The 13,467-nt window shown below is 64.2% G+C and overlaps 3 protein-coding genes and 1 long non-coding RNA gene across 7 annotated transcripts; 1 reads left to right on the top strand and 3 right to left on the bottom strand.

The window, feature by feature from the left end:
- Nucleotides 1-1,005: 1,005 nt before the first annotated feature.
- On the bottom strand, nucleotides 1,006-4,046 carry LOC116441680. The gene is made up of 2 exons (XR_004239214.1): nucleotides 3,823-4,046; nucleotides 1,006-2,318 (listed from the first exon to the last, which is right to left on the bottom strand). It is a non-coding gene; the product is annotated as an uncharacterized LOC116441680 (long non-coding RNA).
- Nucleotides 4,047-4,380: 334 nt separating this feature from the next.
- Nucleotides 4,381-6,920, top strand: KHK (ketohexokinase). 3 transcript variants are annotated; one of them, XM_032103868.1, is made up of 8 exons: nucleotides 4,382-4,545; nucleotides 4,623-4,739; nucleotides 4,940-5,074; nucleotides 5,603-5,675; nucleotides 5,766-5,912; nucleotides 6,321-6,409; nucleotides 6,486-6,643; nucleotides 6,748-6,920. In XM_032103868.1, the coding sequence occupies exons 1-8, from the start codon at nucleotides 4,430-4,432 to the stop codon at nucleotides 6,831-6,833; spliced, it is 921 nt and encodes a 306-aa protein (XP_031959759.1). In that variant the 5' UTR covers nucleotides 4,382-4,429; the 3' UTR covers nucleotides 6,834-6,920. The 3 variants fall into 3 exon arrangements, with proteins under 3 accessions (XP_031959760.1, XP_031959761.1, XP_031959759.1); XM_032103869.1 differs by lacking the exon at nucleotides 4,623-4,739 and having other exon boundaries at nucleotides 4,381-4,545; XM_032103870.1 differs by lacking the exon at nucleotides 5,766-5,912 and having other exon boundaries at nucleotides 4,381-4,545.
- A 72-nt stretch (nucleotides 6,921-6,992) lies between these two features.
- CGREF1 (cell growth regulator with EF-hand domain 1) lies at nucleotides 6,993-9,592 on the bottom strand. The gene is made up of 6 exons (XM_032103864.1): nucleotides 8,837-9,592; nucleotides 8,485-8,578; nucleotides 8,142-8,213; nucleotides 7,889-7,959; nucleotides 7,684-7,805; nucleotides 6,993-7,605 (listed from the first exon to the last, which is right to left on the bottom strand). Exons 1-6 carry the CDS (start codon nucleotides 9,567-9,569, stop codon nucleotides 7,165-7,167), a joined length of 1,533 nt encoding a protein of 510 aa, XP_031959755.1. The 5' UTR covers nucleotides 9,570-9,592; the 3' UTR covers nucleotides 6,993-7,164.
- Nucleotides 9,369-13,397, bottom strand: PREB (prolactin regulatory element binding). 2 transcript variants are annotated; one of them, XM_032103865.1, is made up of 9 exons: nucleotides 12,831-13,397; nucleotides 12,434-12,626; nucleotides 11,328-11,539; nucleotides 10,998-11,078; nucleotides 10,798-10,922; nucleotides 10,214-10,387; nucleotides 10,074-10,146; nucleotides 9,842-10,001; nucleotides 9,369-9,745 (listed from the first exon to the last, which is right to left on the bottom strand). In XM_032103865.1, exons 1-9 carry the CDS (start codon nucleotides 12,963-12,965, stop codon nucleotides 9,651-9,653), a joined length of 1,248 nt encoding a protein of 415 aa, XP_031959756.1. In that variant the 5' UTR covers nucleotides 12,966-13,397; the 3' UTR covers nucleotides 9,369-9,650. The 2 variants fall into 2 exon arrangements, with proteins under 2 accessions (XP_031959756.1, XP_031959757.1); XM_032103866.1 differs by having other exon boundaries at nucleotides 12,842-12,913.
- Between the last annotated feature and the right edge of the window lie 70 nt (nucleotides 13,398-13,467).

Below are 13,467 nucleotides of genomic sequence, written 5' to 3'. Positions count from 1 at the left end.
CTGCTGCACCTGCAGATAACCCGGGCACTGAGAGGGGTCCTAATTATCCCTGATAATTAGTCAGGCAAATCGTGTGCCTGAGCATGGGAGGGAGCCCAGGTGTGCAGGGATGTCCCACCTCGGCATCATTAACACCTGACATTGTAATGCCGGGGGAAGAATTGGAACGGAGGGATCGAGTGAAACTAAAATCACAGGTTGGAATGTCAGACATGTTACTCACTCCCAGGCATACCAAGGAACCAGCCATCCCCAGCGCAGGGATCAGCACCCTCTGACCTCAAGAACCAAGGTCCCCCTTGACCCCAGCTCAGGGCTGAGGAATGTAGGGAGCCATGGGGTCAGGGTTGGCATTGGGCATTTCCAGAGCTGTAATTCCAAGACATCCAGAGTCTCACTCCTGTGGTTCAGAGGCACCATGATGGCAACTGCAGAGAAAATACCCCAAACGCTGACACCATCACAGTTTCAAGATGGGGAACAGCCCTTTTCCTCCTCTAAATTGAAATTAACCAAGGACGTGTGCCTGGGCAGCGGCACAGGGAGTCCTGTCACGGGCCAGTATCAAAGGAAGCTTTGGTGCTAGGCTCTCGTATCCATCGGGTTTATTGGCACAGATCAATCACAGCATCTCGTGCCTCAAAAGAGGGACCCAGACAAAGAAACCCCTGGGGATTTCATGGAATGATTTGGGTTGGAAGGGACCTTAAAGCTCATCTCACTCCACCCCCTCTCATGGGCAGGGACACCTTCCACTAGACCAGGTTGCTCCAGGCACCTGAAAGGACCCATCCTGTGTGTGCATGTCCATATGTCCATATGTGTGTCTGTCTGTCCGTGTGTGTGTCCACGTTAAAGAAACTTCCCTGTCCGAGCATCCTGGAACCACTCTGGCAGTCACACTTGCAGCACCTGAGCTGCAGCTGCACCCGCCACGTTTCCCTGCTCAGACCAGCTCCCCTCAGCAGCTCAGCCCCAGGTTTCCCATCACAGTCTCAGATGTCCCAGTCTTCGAAATAATTTAATCTTGGTGCAATAACTAATAACAAAATAATAGCCCGAGGTGGTGCCTCTGAGAAAGGACCCCAAACAAAGGGTCCATAGTCCATCATCATTTTGAATTGCCTCCAAATTTTCCCCTCATCTCTCTCCTGCTGAGCTATTCCTCTCATACACAGACTCAGGGACTGTCAGATTTGGCCCACGATCAGAGTCCCCACAGCACATTGTCCCTGTGGATGTGACAATCCTGCTCTTCCCAGAACATCCCTGCTGCATATCACCCCTGCAAAAAGCAGCCCGAGAATCTGGACTGACGTTGAGCCATTTTCTTCTTCCCAGCTGGGCTGCACATGCCAAAGCCCCCAGTTCTGCTCCATGTGCCTCCTCCACGCTGGGAGGGGTCCTGCTCCTGGTCTCTGTCCCTGGGTCCCCACAGCAGCCCTGGAATGGCACTGTCCATGCTGGATGATGTAACCACGGGGCTGAGCTGTGTGAGGGAACAACAGCTGCCTCAGTCCGTGGGTTGCCTGGAATGTACATCCCTTGCTCACATTGGTGATGCTCTTCTCCACCATCAGACAGGCATCAGCCTTGCTGGATTCCAGGTGTTCCTTCCTTTCCAGCCCCTTCCAGGTGCCTGTTGTGTGGCATTGGAGCTTGGCACTGAGCACAGGCTGGTGCTGCCACTGCACCTGGAGCCACCTGTGACCACCTCTCCTGGGCCCTCATTCCTGTGGTACCTCTCCACAAGTGATTCTGTGTCTTAGTCCTTGGCTGCCTCAGTCAGAGGTTTAGTCAATTCTTCCAACCCAGGAATCCACGGCCAACAAAATCCCACACCTCGTATGTGCTTTTTGTGACCAGATGTGGGAGCTTAATCACGTTCTCTCTGGATCTGTCATTCACTGCCCCTTCCCCAAAATGAAGCCTAAATATTTCCCTTTCCTTTTGGCCCAGCTGAGGTTTGGATGGAGATGCAGCTGTTCCCTGTTCACAGGGCAACATATCCAGGCACTGCCACCTCTGTCCCATTTGCTACGGATAAACAGGAACCAACTCCACAGAGCCGACTGGCACAGGAACTTTGTACCCTGGTACCTTTTGTACCAGTCTATTAAGAGCCAAAATTCTCTGCAGATTCAAGGGGTCAAACCTTCAACCACCGGAATACCCCAGCAGAACCTTAAAAGCATTTTCTCATTTCTTCTTTTAAGTATCCAAAGCCTTTTCCTTCCCTCCTCCATGAAGGGGCCATACCAATCATCAGGCACCAGAACCCCTTTCCTGCTTGTGGTGGGACTCTTCAGATCATCCTCCTGGAAGGAAATGAAACCGTTTCCCCCAAGTTAATATAAATAACACTAATTTTAAAATTCAAATGGTTTCCAGTTGCTGTGCGAGTGCAGCAAACCAGGCACAGGTGACACCTTCAGTTATGGACAGAACACAAATTCCTCAACAACAACCACAAGTTCTCCTCATTCGGAAAAAGTCTTCAAATATTATGTGCATGTTTACTATCCTCTCACCTAACAGTAATTTACATGTAGCAAAATGTACTTTTAGAAATAGTTTTTAGAAACACACACAGAATAACCACCACTACAAGCACCAGTCCACAGGAATCTTATACAGATACAAAAATAAAGCAGTGTTTCAGGTGACATTTGCCCTCTGGAGAACCTGCTCCTGGTGTAGGATTTCAACTTTACACCGCAACAACACATCCAGACAGGTACAAACAGCCCAGGTTGGAGATGAGGTCTCTCTGGATGCAGACCTCCCTGAATTCCTCTTTTTGAGGAGATCCCACGTGCACATAACCCGAAGTGACCATCTCCGTGTGTTTGTGCTCCAGACACGGTGTCTGGCCACCAACTGCCTCTTTGGTAGCTGCAAAAGAAACTCTTGAAGTGCCGTGAGGGAATTACCATTAAACACCATCTATAGCACATGATAGAGCCCGGGATTTTAAACAATTTCTCTCTTAATCTTCTAAAATGCTTCAACAACTGCCATCAACTTTTTCTCTCTCTCCCAGGTCAGTGAAGCCTCAAATCATCCCCACTGTTCCCCACTGCACAATTTCAGCCAAGAGTGTCCCCTTGCTGCGTTGGAAGTACTAAAAATAGTCATAAAACCCCCTTTGGCTTCAGCCGCCAGCACGCCTTACGAGAGAGTCCAGACGTCTCCAAACCTGACAAGACTCCAAACCCTCCCGTGCACCCTCAGACCCCTGCACACCTTGGATGAGACCCCAAATGCCCCAATTTCCCCTCAGGCTGCTCAGGTCGTGCATTTGCACTCAAACCAATGCAGGAATTTCCCAGACTGGACAAAACGCTGCACCCACAGACAGACTGAGAGAGTTGGAGCAATTTAGTCACAGATCCTGATCCTTGATATTGAATCTGCTCCGGGAATTTTAACACTCACTTTTGGCTCCTCCTTGCTCCAAAGATCCAGGTGGACTCACCCAGTGCTGGCAGGTGGGTGTTTGGAGCAGGGAGGGCCTGAAGGGGATGGCCCAGGGTCACCAAGATGTTAAGGAAACTTTCCCGTCTGACCATCCCGGAGCTGCCCCGGCAGCCACACCTGCTCCACCTCAGCTGGGACCAAAGCCCCTTTGCAGCTGCACCGCCCACCCTTCCCCAGTCGGAACAGTTGCCCTCACCGGCTTGGCCACAGGTTTCCCATTGCGGTCTCAGACATCTCAGTCCTTAAAGTAATTTAATCATAGTTCATAAATTAAATAACAAATTAGCAGCCCGAACTGGTGCCTCCGAGAGACCCCAAAGAAACGACCCTGTGGGCTCTTACCCCCTCCCAATCTGAGCGCACGAAAGCCTGGAGTCCTCAGCTCGCTCGGTCCTGGTGTCCCGTACCTGGCGGGGGCACAGGTCCCCGGGCCTTTTATTGTGCGAAGGGTCGGCAGGTCGGGCCCCTCGCCGGGGGCTCCCACGGACACCTCAGCCCGGAGCTGCCCCCGAGCTGCCAGCACTGAATGTGCTGAACAGCCGTGTCCGTGTGTCCGTGTCCGTGTGTCACGGGGGGGTTGCATGTGTCCGTGTCCGTGTGTCCGTGTGTCACGGAGGGGTTGCACATGTCCGTGTGTCCATGCCCACCTGGGCACCCCGGTCCCCCCTCCCGCCCTTCGTGCGCGCGCCGTGCGGCGCGGGGGGCGCGGCCGGGGAGGGCCCCGCATGGCCACGCCCCCACGGCCACGCCCCGTCCATGGTCGCGCCCCCTCGTGCGACCACGCCCCACGACCACGCCCCATGTGTGACCACGCCCCCTATGCCACGCCCCCCCGAGGGCCCGGTGCGGCGGCGGGCGCCGATTGGCGGAGCGGCGAGGGGGCGGGGACAAAGCGCTGCCCGTGCCCGTTGCGGTCCCGGTCCCGGTCCCGGTCCCGCACCGCAGCGGGATGGCGGCAGAGGCGGGCGGCGCCGCGGGGAAGCGGCGGATCATGTGCGTGGGGCTGGTGTGCCTGGACATCATCAGCGTCGTGGAGTCTTTCCCAGCCGAGGATTCCGACACCAGGTACCGGCAACGGGGGGGGTTCCTCCAGTGTTCCCCAGACCGGCCCTGCGCCCACCGCAACCTCCCGCCCCCCGCAGGTGCGTGTCACAGCGATGGCAGCGGGGCGGGAACGCCTCCAACTCCTGCACGGTGCTGTCCCTGCTGGGAGCCTCCTGCTCCTTCATGGGCTCGCTGGCCCCCGGCCCCGCCGCTGAGTAAGTGGAGTGCGGGGCACCGGGTCGACCCGCTCTGACACTTCTTTGGCTCCTCCGTGTTGCTGCCGCCGGCCCCGACCCTCGGCCCGACGGCGTGGCTGTGGTTCCCCCGTTGCCCGCCCACCTCCGCCACCACCACCAGCGTCCGCCGGGGCACCCATTCCCGCGGCGCCCCTCATCCCGCTCTCTGTCCCCCAAAGCTTCATCGCGGCGGATTTCAAGCGTCGGGGTGTGGACACGGCGCACGTGGCCTGGCAGCCCCGCGGAGAAGTGCCCTGCGCCTGCTGCCTCGTCAACGCCACCAGCGGCTCCCGCACCATCGTCCTGCACGACACGTAAGGAGGGCCGCAGTCCCGGCTCCGGTGGCCATGGGCAGCGCTGGGCTGGGCCAGCTCGGTTTCACGGGTCCCTCCCGCTGCCTGACAGGGGTAACCAAGTGCCAGATGGGGTGACTGGCTGTAATCCCGCACACACGGTCACTGCCAATGGCCCCGGCAGCCTTGTCATCTTCGGTGCCGCTGCCAGGATTTTGGTGATATCTCCACACAGCCACACGCTCTGGAGTGCAGGGCAGCCGGCGCAGCCCCATGGCGATAACCTGGATCCCTCAGCTGTGCCAAAGGGTCAGGGGTTGCTATGCATGGCTGACCCCCAGGCCTCAACCTGGCCACCACTGTGCTGCCCTTTGACTCCAGCTCAGGGCCCCAGGGGCCATCATTAATGATTCACCCGGGCAGTGCTTCTTCGTCCAGAACCTCTGTCCAGGCAGCATGGGGCCCTCTACAGCCCCTGGAAGTGCCCTTCGCCCCGGCCGCGTGCCACGCCGAGGGTCCCCCTTCTCCCACCTGGCCTCCGTTCTACAGGAACCTGCCTGACGTGACTGCTCGCGACTTCGAGCGGGTCGATCTTTCCCAATACAAGTGGATCCACTTCGAGGTGAGCCCGAGGCTCGGGGGGTTCCAGAATCTAGGGGATCCCCGGCGCTGGGGAAAGTCCCTCGGGCTGTAGGTGAGCCCGTGTCCGCAGGCCCGGAACGCGGCGGAGCAGGGGGCGATGCTGGAGCGTGTGGAGCGGCACAACCGGGCGGCGGCGCCGGGGCGGCGGGTCCGGATCTCGGTGGAGCTGGAGAAGCCGCGGGAGGAGCTGCTGCCGCTGATGGGGCGGGGCCACGTGGTGCGGGGCCGGGCGATGGGGCGGGCGATGGGGCCGGGCGATGGGGCCGGGCGATGGGGCCGGGCGATGGGGCCGGGCGATGGGGCGGGATCACCTGTCCGCGGCGCGGCCAAAGGCGTGGCGGGGGCGAGCTCGGGACGGGAGTGGTCAGATCTGCGAGGGGCGCGGCCCAACGGGAGTGGGGAGTCCTGGTCCGGGGAAGTCAGGGCTCGGGGGGTTTGGATCTCGGGGCGCAGCCGGGGTCTGGGGACCACAGCTGGGGTCTGAGAGTGTGGTCGGGGTGTGAGCAGGGGGTGCAGGCGGGGTCTGGGAGTTCAGGAGCGGTCTGGGGATGCCACCAGGGCGCACCTAATCCCACCTGGCTGGGGGTGCCGGGGGCTGCCCCCTGCCCCAGCCCCTCTTCCACAGGTGTTCATCAGCAAGGACCTGGCCCGGCACTTCGGGTACCAATCGGCCCCCGAGGCCCTGCGGGGGCTGCGGGGCCACATCCAGCCAGGGTAGGGGGGTACCTGAGAGGCGGCGGGGGGCCGGGGGGCACATGGTGTGCCCCAGACCCACCTCACACTCCCCCAGGGCCACGCTGATCTGCGCCTGGGCTGAGGAGGGGGCTGATGCCATGGGGCCCGACGGGGAGCTGGTGCACTCGGACGCCTTCCCCCCAGAGACCCTCGTGGACACACTGGGGGCTGGGGACACCTTCAATGCCGCCGTCATCTTTGCGCTTGCAGAAGGTGGGCACAGACATGGCACGGCCACAACACGGCCACGGTTCAGTTTGGCGTGGCCACGGTACGGCCACAGCATGGCCACATCTCATCCTGGGCCCCATCCCCAGGGAGAACCTTGCAGGATGCCCTCACCTTTGGCTGCCAGATCGCGGGCAGGAAATGTGGGATCCAGGGCTTCGATGGCATTGTCTGAGCTTGTGCCTGGAGACCTCAGCACCCCTCAGGCACACCACATCTCCACTGCACCCAGCAACTCCCCAATAAAACCCCATGTGCACCACTACTGCCTCCTGCGTTCCCCAGCTGTGCCCTAGCTGGGGTCCCACAGCCCCTGGGATGCACTGACCACAGCCAAGGTCACTGGCAGTGCCTCTATTTCTCCATCCGATGCATTACAGGAGAGACCACACGGCCCCAGCCCTCCTTGGCCCCAGCAGCCTGGCCATGGGGCATCCCCTGGCCACTCTGTGCCCTGAGCAGGGCAGGGAGCAGCCAGGGCATTGCATCCCACAGCTCCCCACTGCCTACCCCTCCCCTGGGTCCCTCCATGCTGGGCCTCCCTGCCCCTCAGGGGCTTCAGCCTCAGGGGCTTCCTCTTCCTCCATAGCATCAGTACTGGGGGCTTTGGCCTCAGGGGCTTCTTCTGCCTCCAAGGCCTCAGCACTGGAAGATTCCACCTTGACGGATTCCACCTTGGGGGCTTCATCCTCAGGGGCTCCAGTCTGGGGGTCTCCAGCCTCAATGGCTGCCTGTCCTGGGCTTCTCAACCCCAGGTCCTGCCCAGGCATCTCTGTGCCCTCCCCAGGCACAGCTCCTGGCTGCTGCTCTAGGGGGGGCTGTCCTGGGGGTCCCTTGCCCTGGCCAGGCAAGAGCACCTCGGGGGGGTCCAGCAGCTCAGAGGGGTCCAGCAGCCCATCCCCATTCAGGTCCTGCCTTGCCAGGGCTTGGTCCACCAGTGCAGCCACCTGCGGGGATGGGGAACAGGGTGAGGACCCAGCCCAGGGGCTCAAGGGGATACGAGGAGCCATCCCTGTGGGACCCACCATGTCAGGGTCTGGCTGCCCCCCAGCCTGTGCCAGCACCGTGCCGAGTAACTGGAGCAGCTCCAGCCCATCCAGGCGCCTGCTCTGGTCGTGGTCATGGAGCACGAAGAGATAGAGCAGGGCTGTGGGGCATGGGGTGCTGTGGGACTGAGGTCCCTGACCCCACTAGCCCCTCAGTCCCCCATCACCGCCCCGGTGGCCTTACCCTGCTCCCGTGTCATGGCCTCCACGTCCTGCTCCGGTGGCCTCAGGCTCCGCACGGCGCTCCACAGCAGCCTGGGGGGAGCAGGGCTGGGGTGGTGGGAAGCACTGCACCTGCCTCATGGCCCACCGTGCCCCATGGCCAGCTGGGCACTGTCGATGCCCTCCACCCATCCCTGTGCCCCCCATCCCCAATGCACTGCCCTGGGCCATGGGGGAGCCCCGGTGCTGTGGGGCTCCCCAGGGCAGGGACTCACAGCAGCACAGGCGACTCCGGGCTCAGCGGGTCGGGGTGCAGATCCACGATTGTGGCCACGGGGGACTCAGGCCTGGCCAAGAGACAGGGGGGTTACCTGTGCCCCTGGGGAGGCTGCCCACTCCGGCCTGACGCCCCCCACCCACGGCCCCTGCAGATCCATGAGTCCCATCCCTCGCTGTGCAGCCTCGGACCCCTGTGCTTGCCCACAGCCACGTGCCCCTCCCATGGCCATTTGCTCCCTTGTGCTCCACCAGCACCTGTGCCCCTGTACCGTGAAAACAACCCACCTCTGCCTTCCCCGTCCCCACATCCCACTGCCTCCATACCTGTGCGCCCCGTACCTGCTCCTCCCCGCCCTGGGGGCGGCCCAGGCCGCTGGCCCCAGCAGCAGCAGGATCAGCATCGCCGGCGGGTTCCTCATCCCGCGGCCTCGGGCTGCGGCGGGCCGAGAACACCGGGGTCGGGGGTGGCCCTGCCGGGGGGGCGGGCCCGTGGCAGCCCGGCGCGGGCAGAGGGGCGGGCGCCCCGGGAGCTGCCCTGGTTCCAGCGCGGCGGGGACACGCTTGCACGGACGGGAGGGTGCGAGGGGCAGCGCGGGGAACGCAGAGCGCGTGGGACCGGCTGGCGCTGCTCACCCAGGGCACCCCCCACGCGCCCAACCCGGTGCCTCCGGTGCCCCCGGGACCCACTCACCCAGCCCCATTCGCGTGTCCGCGCCGCCCGCCCCGCCCCGGGGCCACGTATCCGACACGTCTCGGCACTGCCACCGGGCCCAGGAGCGGCCCCGCCCGTCCCGGGCCCTGCCCTGCCCAGCCCGGGGGGAGGAGGGATTGAGCCCCACGCAGGGCAGCGCCGGGGTAACCGGGACCCGGCACCTCCGGACGGGGACCAGGGATGGGCGCGTGGTCACAGCAAGGGCGGGGCCGTGCCGGTGGGTGAAACCCCCCCTAAGCACCCCATGGTCCCGGTCAGAGCCGGGCCAGCCCAGCTCGGTGTCACCGACCCCCCGCACCGACCCCTGCAGCAGCACCACCACCGAGGGCGTGGGTCGGCCTGTGCCAGTACACACGGGCCCCACTGGCCCTGAGGGCTCTGGGCAGCCCCTGTGCCACTGACAGGACCCTGAGGGCACAGACAAGCCCCTGAGGGCACACGACGTCCCAGAGTGCGACCAGCAGGATGCCCTCAGCCCCAGGCCCACTCCTCCACCACACATGGACAACTCTGCCTTCATGCTCCAGTTTAATGGCAGCGGCAGGGCGGGCAGGACCCTCTTCTCCTGGGGTAGGAGACCCCCCTGTCCTGGGGCCAGCCCTGCACTGCTGCCAGCACAGTCCCACAGGGATGTGGCCCTGCGCGGTGCCCCAGACCCGCATCTGCTCCCAGAGCACCAGCAGGGACAGTGGGGTCTGGGCTGGTCCCTCATGTCCTTCACAGTCTATGTGGGGTAGGTGGAGGCTGGGGGGGTCATTCCTGGCACCAGGTGGTCCCTCGGGGGGCCAGGGGGCTACAGGAAGCCTGGGAACGTGAGCTGCAGCAGCAAGATGGTGGCCACAATGAGCCCAGCACAGAGCAGCAGCAGCAGCCAGACAGGGAGGGAACCTGTGGGAGAGACACGGGTGAGAGGAGGCTGCAGCCCCCCCCATGCCAGAGGAGGAGCAGAGGCACCTCAGCCCCGCAGGCAGGCCCCGGACGTACGGCGGGTGGGCAGCAGGTGCAGTTTGCAGCGGCTGTCCACGGCCACGCTGAGCAGGGCAGCCTCGTGGCCCCCCAGCAGCTCCCGCCCGGGCCGGCTCTCAGGGACAAAGGCCACATCGGTCACCACAATGCCATGGGCCTCCTTCACGTAGTACAATCTCTGGGGGAACAGAAGAGGTGAGGGGCTGTTCAGCAGCCACCGGGGCTGCCCCACACCCCTGCCCCAGCTCACCTGCAGAGAGAAGGCAATGTGGATGGCCACGGAGCCTGTCACTGTGCCCAGTCCCAGGAAGGTGCCCGAATCACTGTGGGGGAGGGTAGTGAGTGGGGGCTGCCACGGCCCCCACCCCACACCCACTGGCCCTGGGGTACCTGATGGAGAGGCAGGAGATCACCTCGGAGCCACAAGGCCGTGTCAGCAGCGGCAGGAAGCTCTTCCCATCCCACTTGGTCAGGTAGCAGGGTGGGGGCCGGCGCTCCCGCTTGTGGGGCACCTGCACTGTGTAGAGCCGCAGAGCCCCGGCACTGCCCTCCACGGCCCCAAACCTGCCGCAGCAGAGAGGGGCACAGGGGGAGCGTGGGGTCCATGGGAAACAGCCTCACCACCACCACCTCTCTCCCAAGGCAAACCTGGCCCCAGCCCTCTCCCCGTACAGCTGTCAACAGAGCCCATGGAACCCCTTCCCACAGGAGCAGGAGGAACAGCAACAAGGCAGGGCAGCAGTCAGGGATGGCCCATTCCCAGCCCCAGTAGCCCCTCCCCACCCTGGGCTCCTGCCCATTGGGCCAGCCCCAGCCCTGATGACCACGGTCCCAGCCCCACAGCCTAGCCCCAGGCCCCTGCCCAGCTCCAAGGCCCTGCCCTGTCCTCAGCCCCAATGCCCCTCCCCATCCCGCTGCCCACCTCAGTGCCCCAGCCCTTTGGTCCGCCCCCTGGCCCCATCCCCAGCCCTCACCGGCAGGCCTGGTAGCGATAGGCCTTGTCGGGGATGCCGGGCAGGTTCTCGTGCCAGCGCAGCCCCGTTACCAGCTGGTCCTGCTGCCACACGCAGCACTGGAAGTCCCTCCCCGCCGTCACCACCTGCCGCACACAGCACAGGGGTCTGAGGCCACTCTGCTGCAGGGCCAGGGAACCAGGGAGCCATCTGACACCCACCTTGTTGTCAGGGCCCAGTGCGATGTCCTCAATCTCCCCGTCGTGGGCTCTGAACTCCAACGTCTTCTTCATGCTGGGGAACTGCAGGGGCAGAGCTGGCATGGGACTGGGCACGGGCCAGGCCCTGCCGCGGTCCCGGGCAGGTGTGGGGGGAGCAGCCTTAGGTAACCGCAGGCACTGCCAATCCAGCCATCCCTGCCCAGTGTGTGCTACCGGGGGTGCAACGATGCCGCCCTCTGCTCTTCCGTGTCTGTCCCAGCCCCCCATGCCCGCCCTCCTCCCTGCTGCCCACCCTGGCTCCCCCTGTGTCCCTCAGCCCGCCGTGCCCACCTCCCAGAGGCGCAGGAAGCCATCAGCCCCACCAGTGGCGAGCAGGGCTCCGTCGGCGCTGAAGTGCACGGCCTTCTGCAGGGCATCGGGGCTGAAGTCGGTGCGCACGCGCTGCAGGCTCTCCACCCTCACCTCGCGGGCCCGGCTCTGCGCGCTCCCCTGGGCCCCCCCGCCGGGGCCTCGCCGCCGCCGCACGCCCTTCTCCCCACTGCCTGCGGGCCGGGACACGGGCCTGACAGGGCGGCACCGCGGGCACGGGTGCCACGGGGGGTCCAAGGCAGTGCCCATCCCCAAAACACCTCACAGCCCCACGGCTCCCCACACCCTGTCCGTGGCACCCAGGTCGGACATGGGAGGTTCAGGGCAGGCACAAGGCAGCAGGGGGCTTCCATCCCCAAAGCTCCCCACAGCACCCAGGACAGGCACTGGGGGGGGTGGGTCCAGAGGGCTCCAGGACAGCATCCAATCCCCAAAACTCCACATGGCACCCCGGGCAGGCACAGGGAGGCGCGTTCGGGGCAGACATAGCGCAGGTGCAGGGCAGGGATGGAGGGGTTCAGGGCAATGCCCATCTCCAAGCCACCCCACAGACCCCCAGCTCCCCACACCCTGCCCTCCAGCACCCAGGGCAGGCACGGGGAAGATCCAGGGCGGGCATGGGAGGTCCACAGCTGTACCCCATCCCCAAAGTACCCCACGGCTCCCCACACTCTGCTCACAGCATCTGGGGGTGGGGGGGCAGGGGGGCTCCAGGGCAGCGTCCCATTCCCAAAGCTCGCCATGGCACCCAGGACAAGCACACATAGGCAAGTTCAGGACAGGCAGACAGTGGTTCAGGGCCTGCCCCATCTCCAAGCCACCCCACAGACCCCACATCCTGCCCCATGGCACCCAAGGCAGGAAAGGGGAGGGGGATTCAGGGCAGGCACAGAAGAGATCCAGGGTGGGCATGGGGTTGTAACAGAATGCCTCATCTCCAAAACACCCTTCAGCCCTCCCCACAGCACCCAGGGCAGGCAGGAGGGGAATTCAGGGCCATCCCCAAAGCACAGCACAGCCCCGAGAGCAAGTCCCTTACACCGAGTTCCGGTGAACCGGTGTCTCACCGTCTTTCCCGGCGGTGCCCGGGCCCTCGGGCTCCTGTACGGTGAAGCGCAGGATGTGGCAGCTGTTGTCCTGCCCAGCCGCAATGACGTCCCCGGCCAGCGCCATGGTCATGGTGGCGCGGGTCTCGGTGTCGTGGCAGTGCAGCAGCGACGCGCTGAGCTGCCCCCCGATCTGCTCCAGCTGTAGGAAGTGCTGCGGACCCGGAGGGCTCGGTCACGGCCCCCGCCCGCGGGTTCCCCGGGACACCCACTCCCACACCTGCAGCCCGGGCGCCCCAAGCCCCCCAGCCCCTCGCCACGCTCAGAGCTGTCCCCAGACACAGCCGGGCCCCTCCAAACCCCTCAGCCTCCCACGCGCCCCCTCTCTCCCCACACCCCCGTCCCCGCTCCCGCGCACCACGCCATTGCGGATGCCGGTCTTGGCGGCGCCTCCGCCGCCGGCGGTGATGGCGAGGGGCCGCCGCGGGTGCAGGCGGACGGTGTAGAGCGGGAACGGCGCCCGGTACAGCTCGGCGGGCCGCCGCGGCGCCATGACAGCGACGCGACGTCAGCGCGCTGTGACCTCAGCACGCTGTGACGTCAGCACGCTATTACGTCACGTCGCAGTCAGCCGCCAGGGGCGTGGCTAACCGCGCGCGAGACAGAGCGGCGGAGACGGCCCGGGGCTGGGTGGGGCCCGAGGACGGTGGGAGCTCCCAAGGGGAAACGGGGATCCTTGGCCTCATGTGGGACAGTGAGGACACCCCAGTGCTTGGGGAAACGGGGGCTCCCTCGTACTTGGCGAGACGGCGGTCCGGTGGCTCCATGGGGACCCCACTGACTGGGAAAATGGGGCGCCTGGTGGCTACTGGGGGGCAGCGGGAATGCCCCAGTGATTGGGGAGATGGCAGTCGCGTGTACCCTGTGGGCTCCTGGAGGACACCCCACTCACTGCTCGGGGACACGGGGGTTCCGTGGCCCCCCGGGGAAGCGTAGGGACAGCCCGCTGCTGGGGCAGCTGGGCTGCCGGCCTACAACAGGGAGTGGGCTGTTCC

This window comes from Corvus moneduloides, chromosome 3 (genome assembly GCF_009650955.1).
Source record: "Corvus moneduloides isolate bCorMon1 chromosome 3, bCorMon1.pri, whole genome shotgun sequence".
Classification (NCBI taxonomy): domain Eukaryota; kingdom Metazoa; phylum Chordata; class Aves; order Passeriformes; family Corvidae; genus Corvus; species Corvus moneduloides.
Note: the sequence above shows the minus strand (reverse complement) of the source record. Positions and strands in the feature narration are given on the sequence as shown.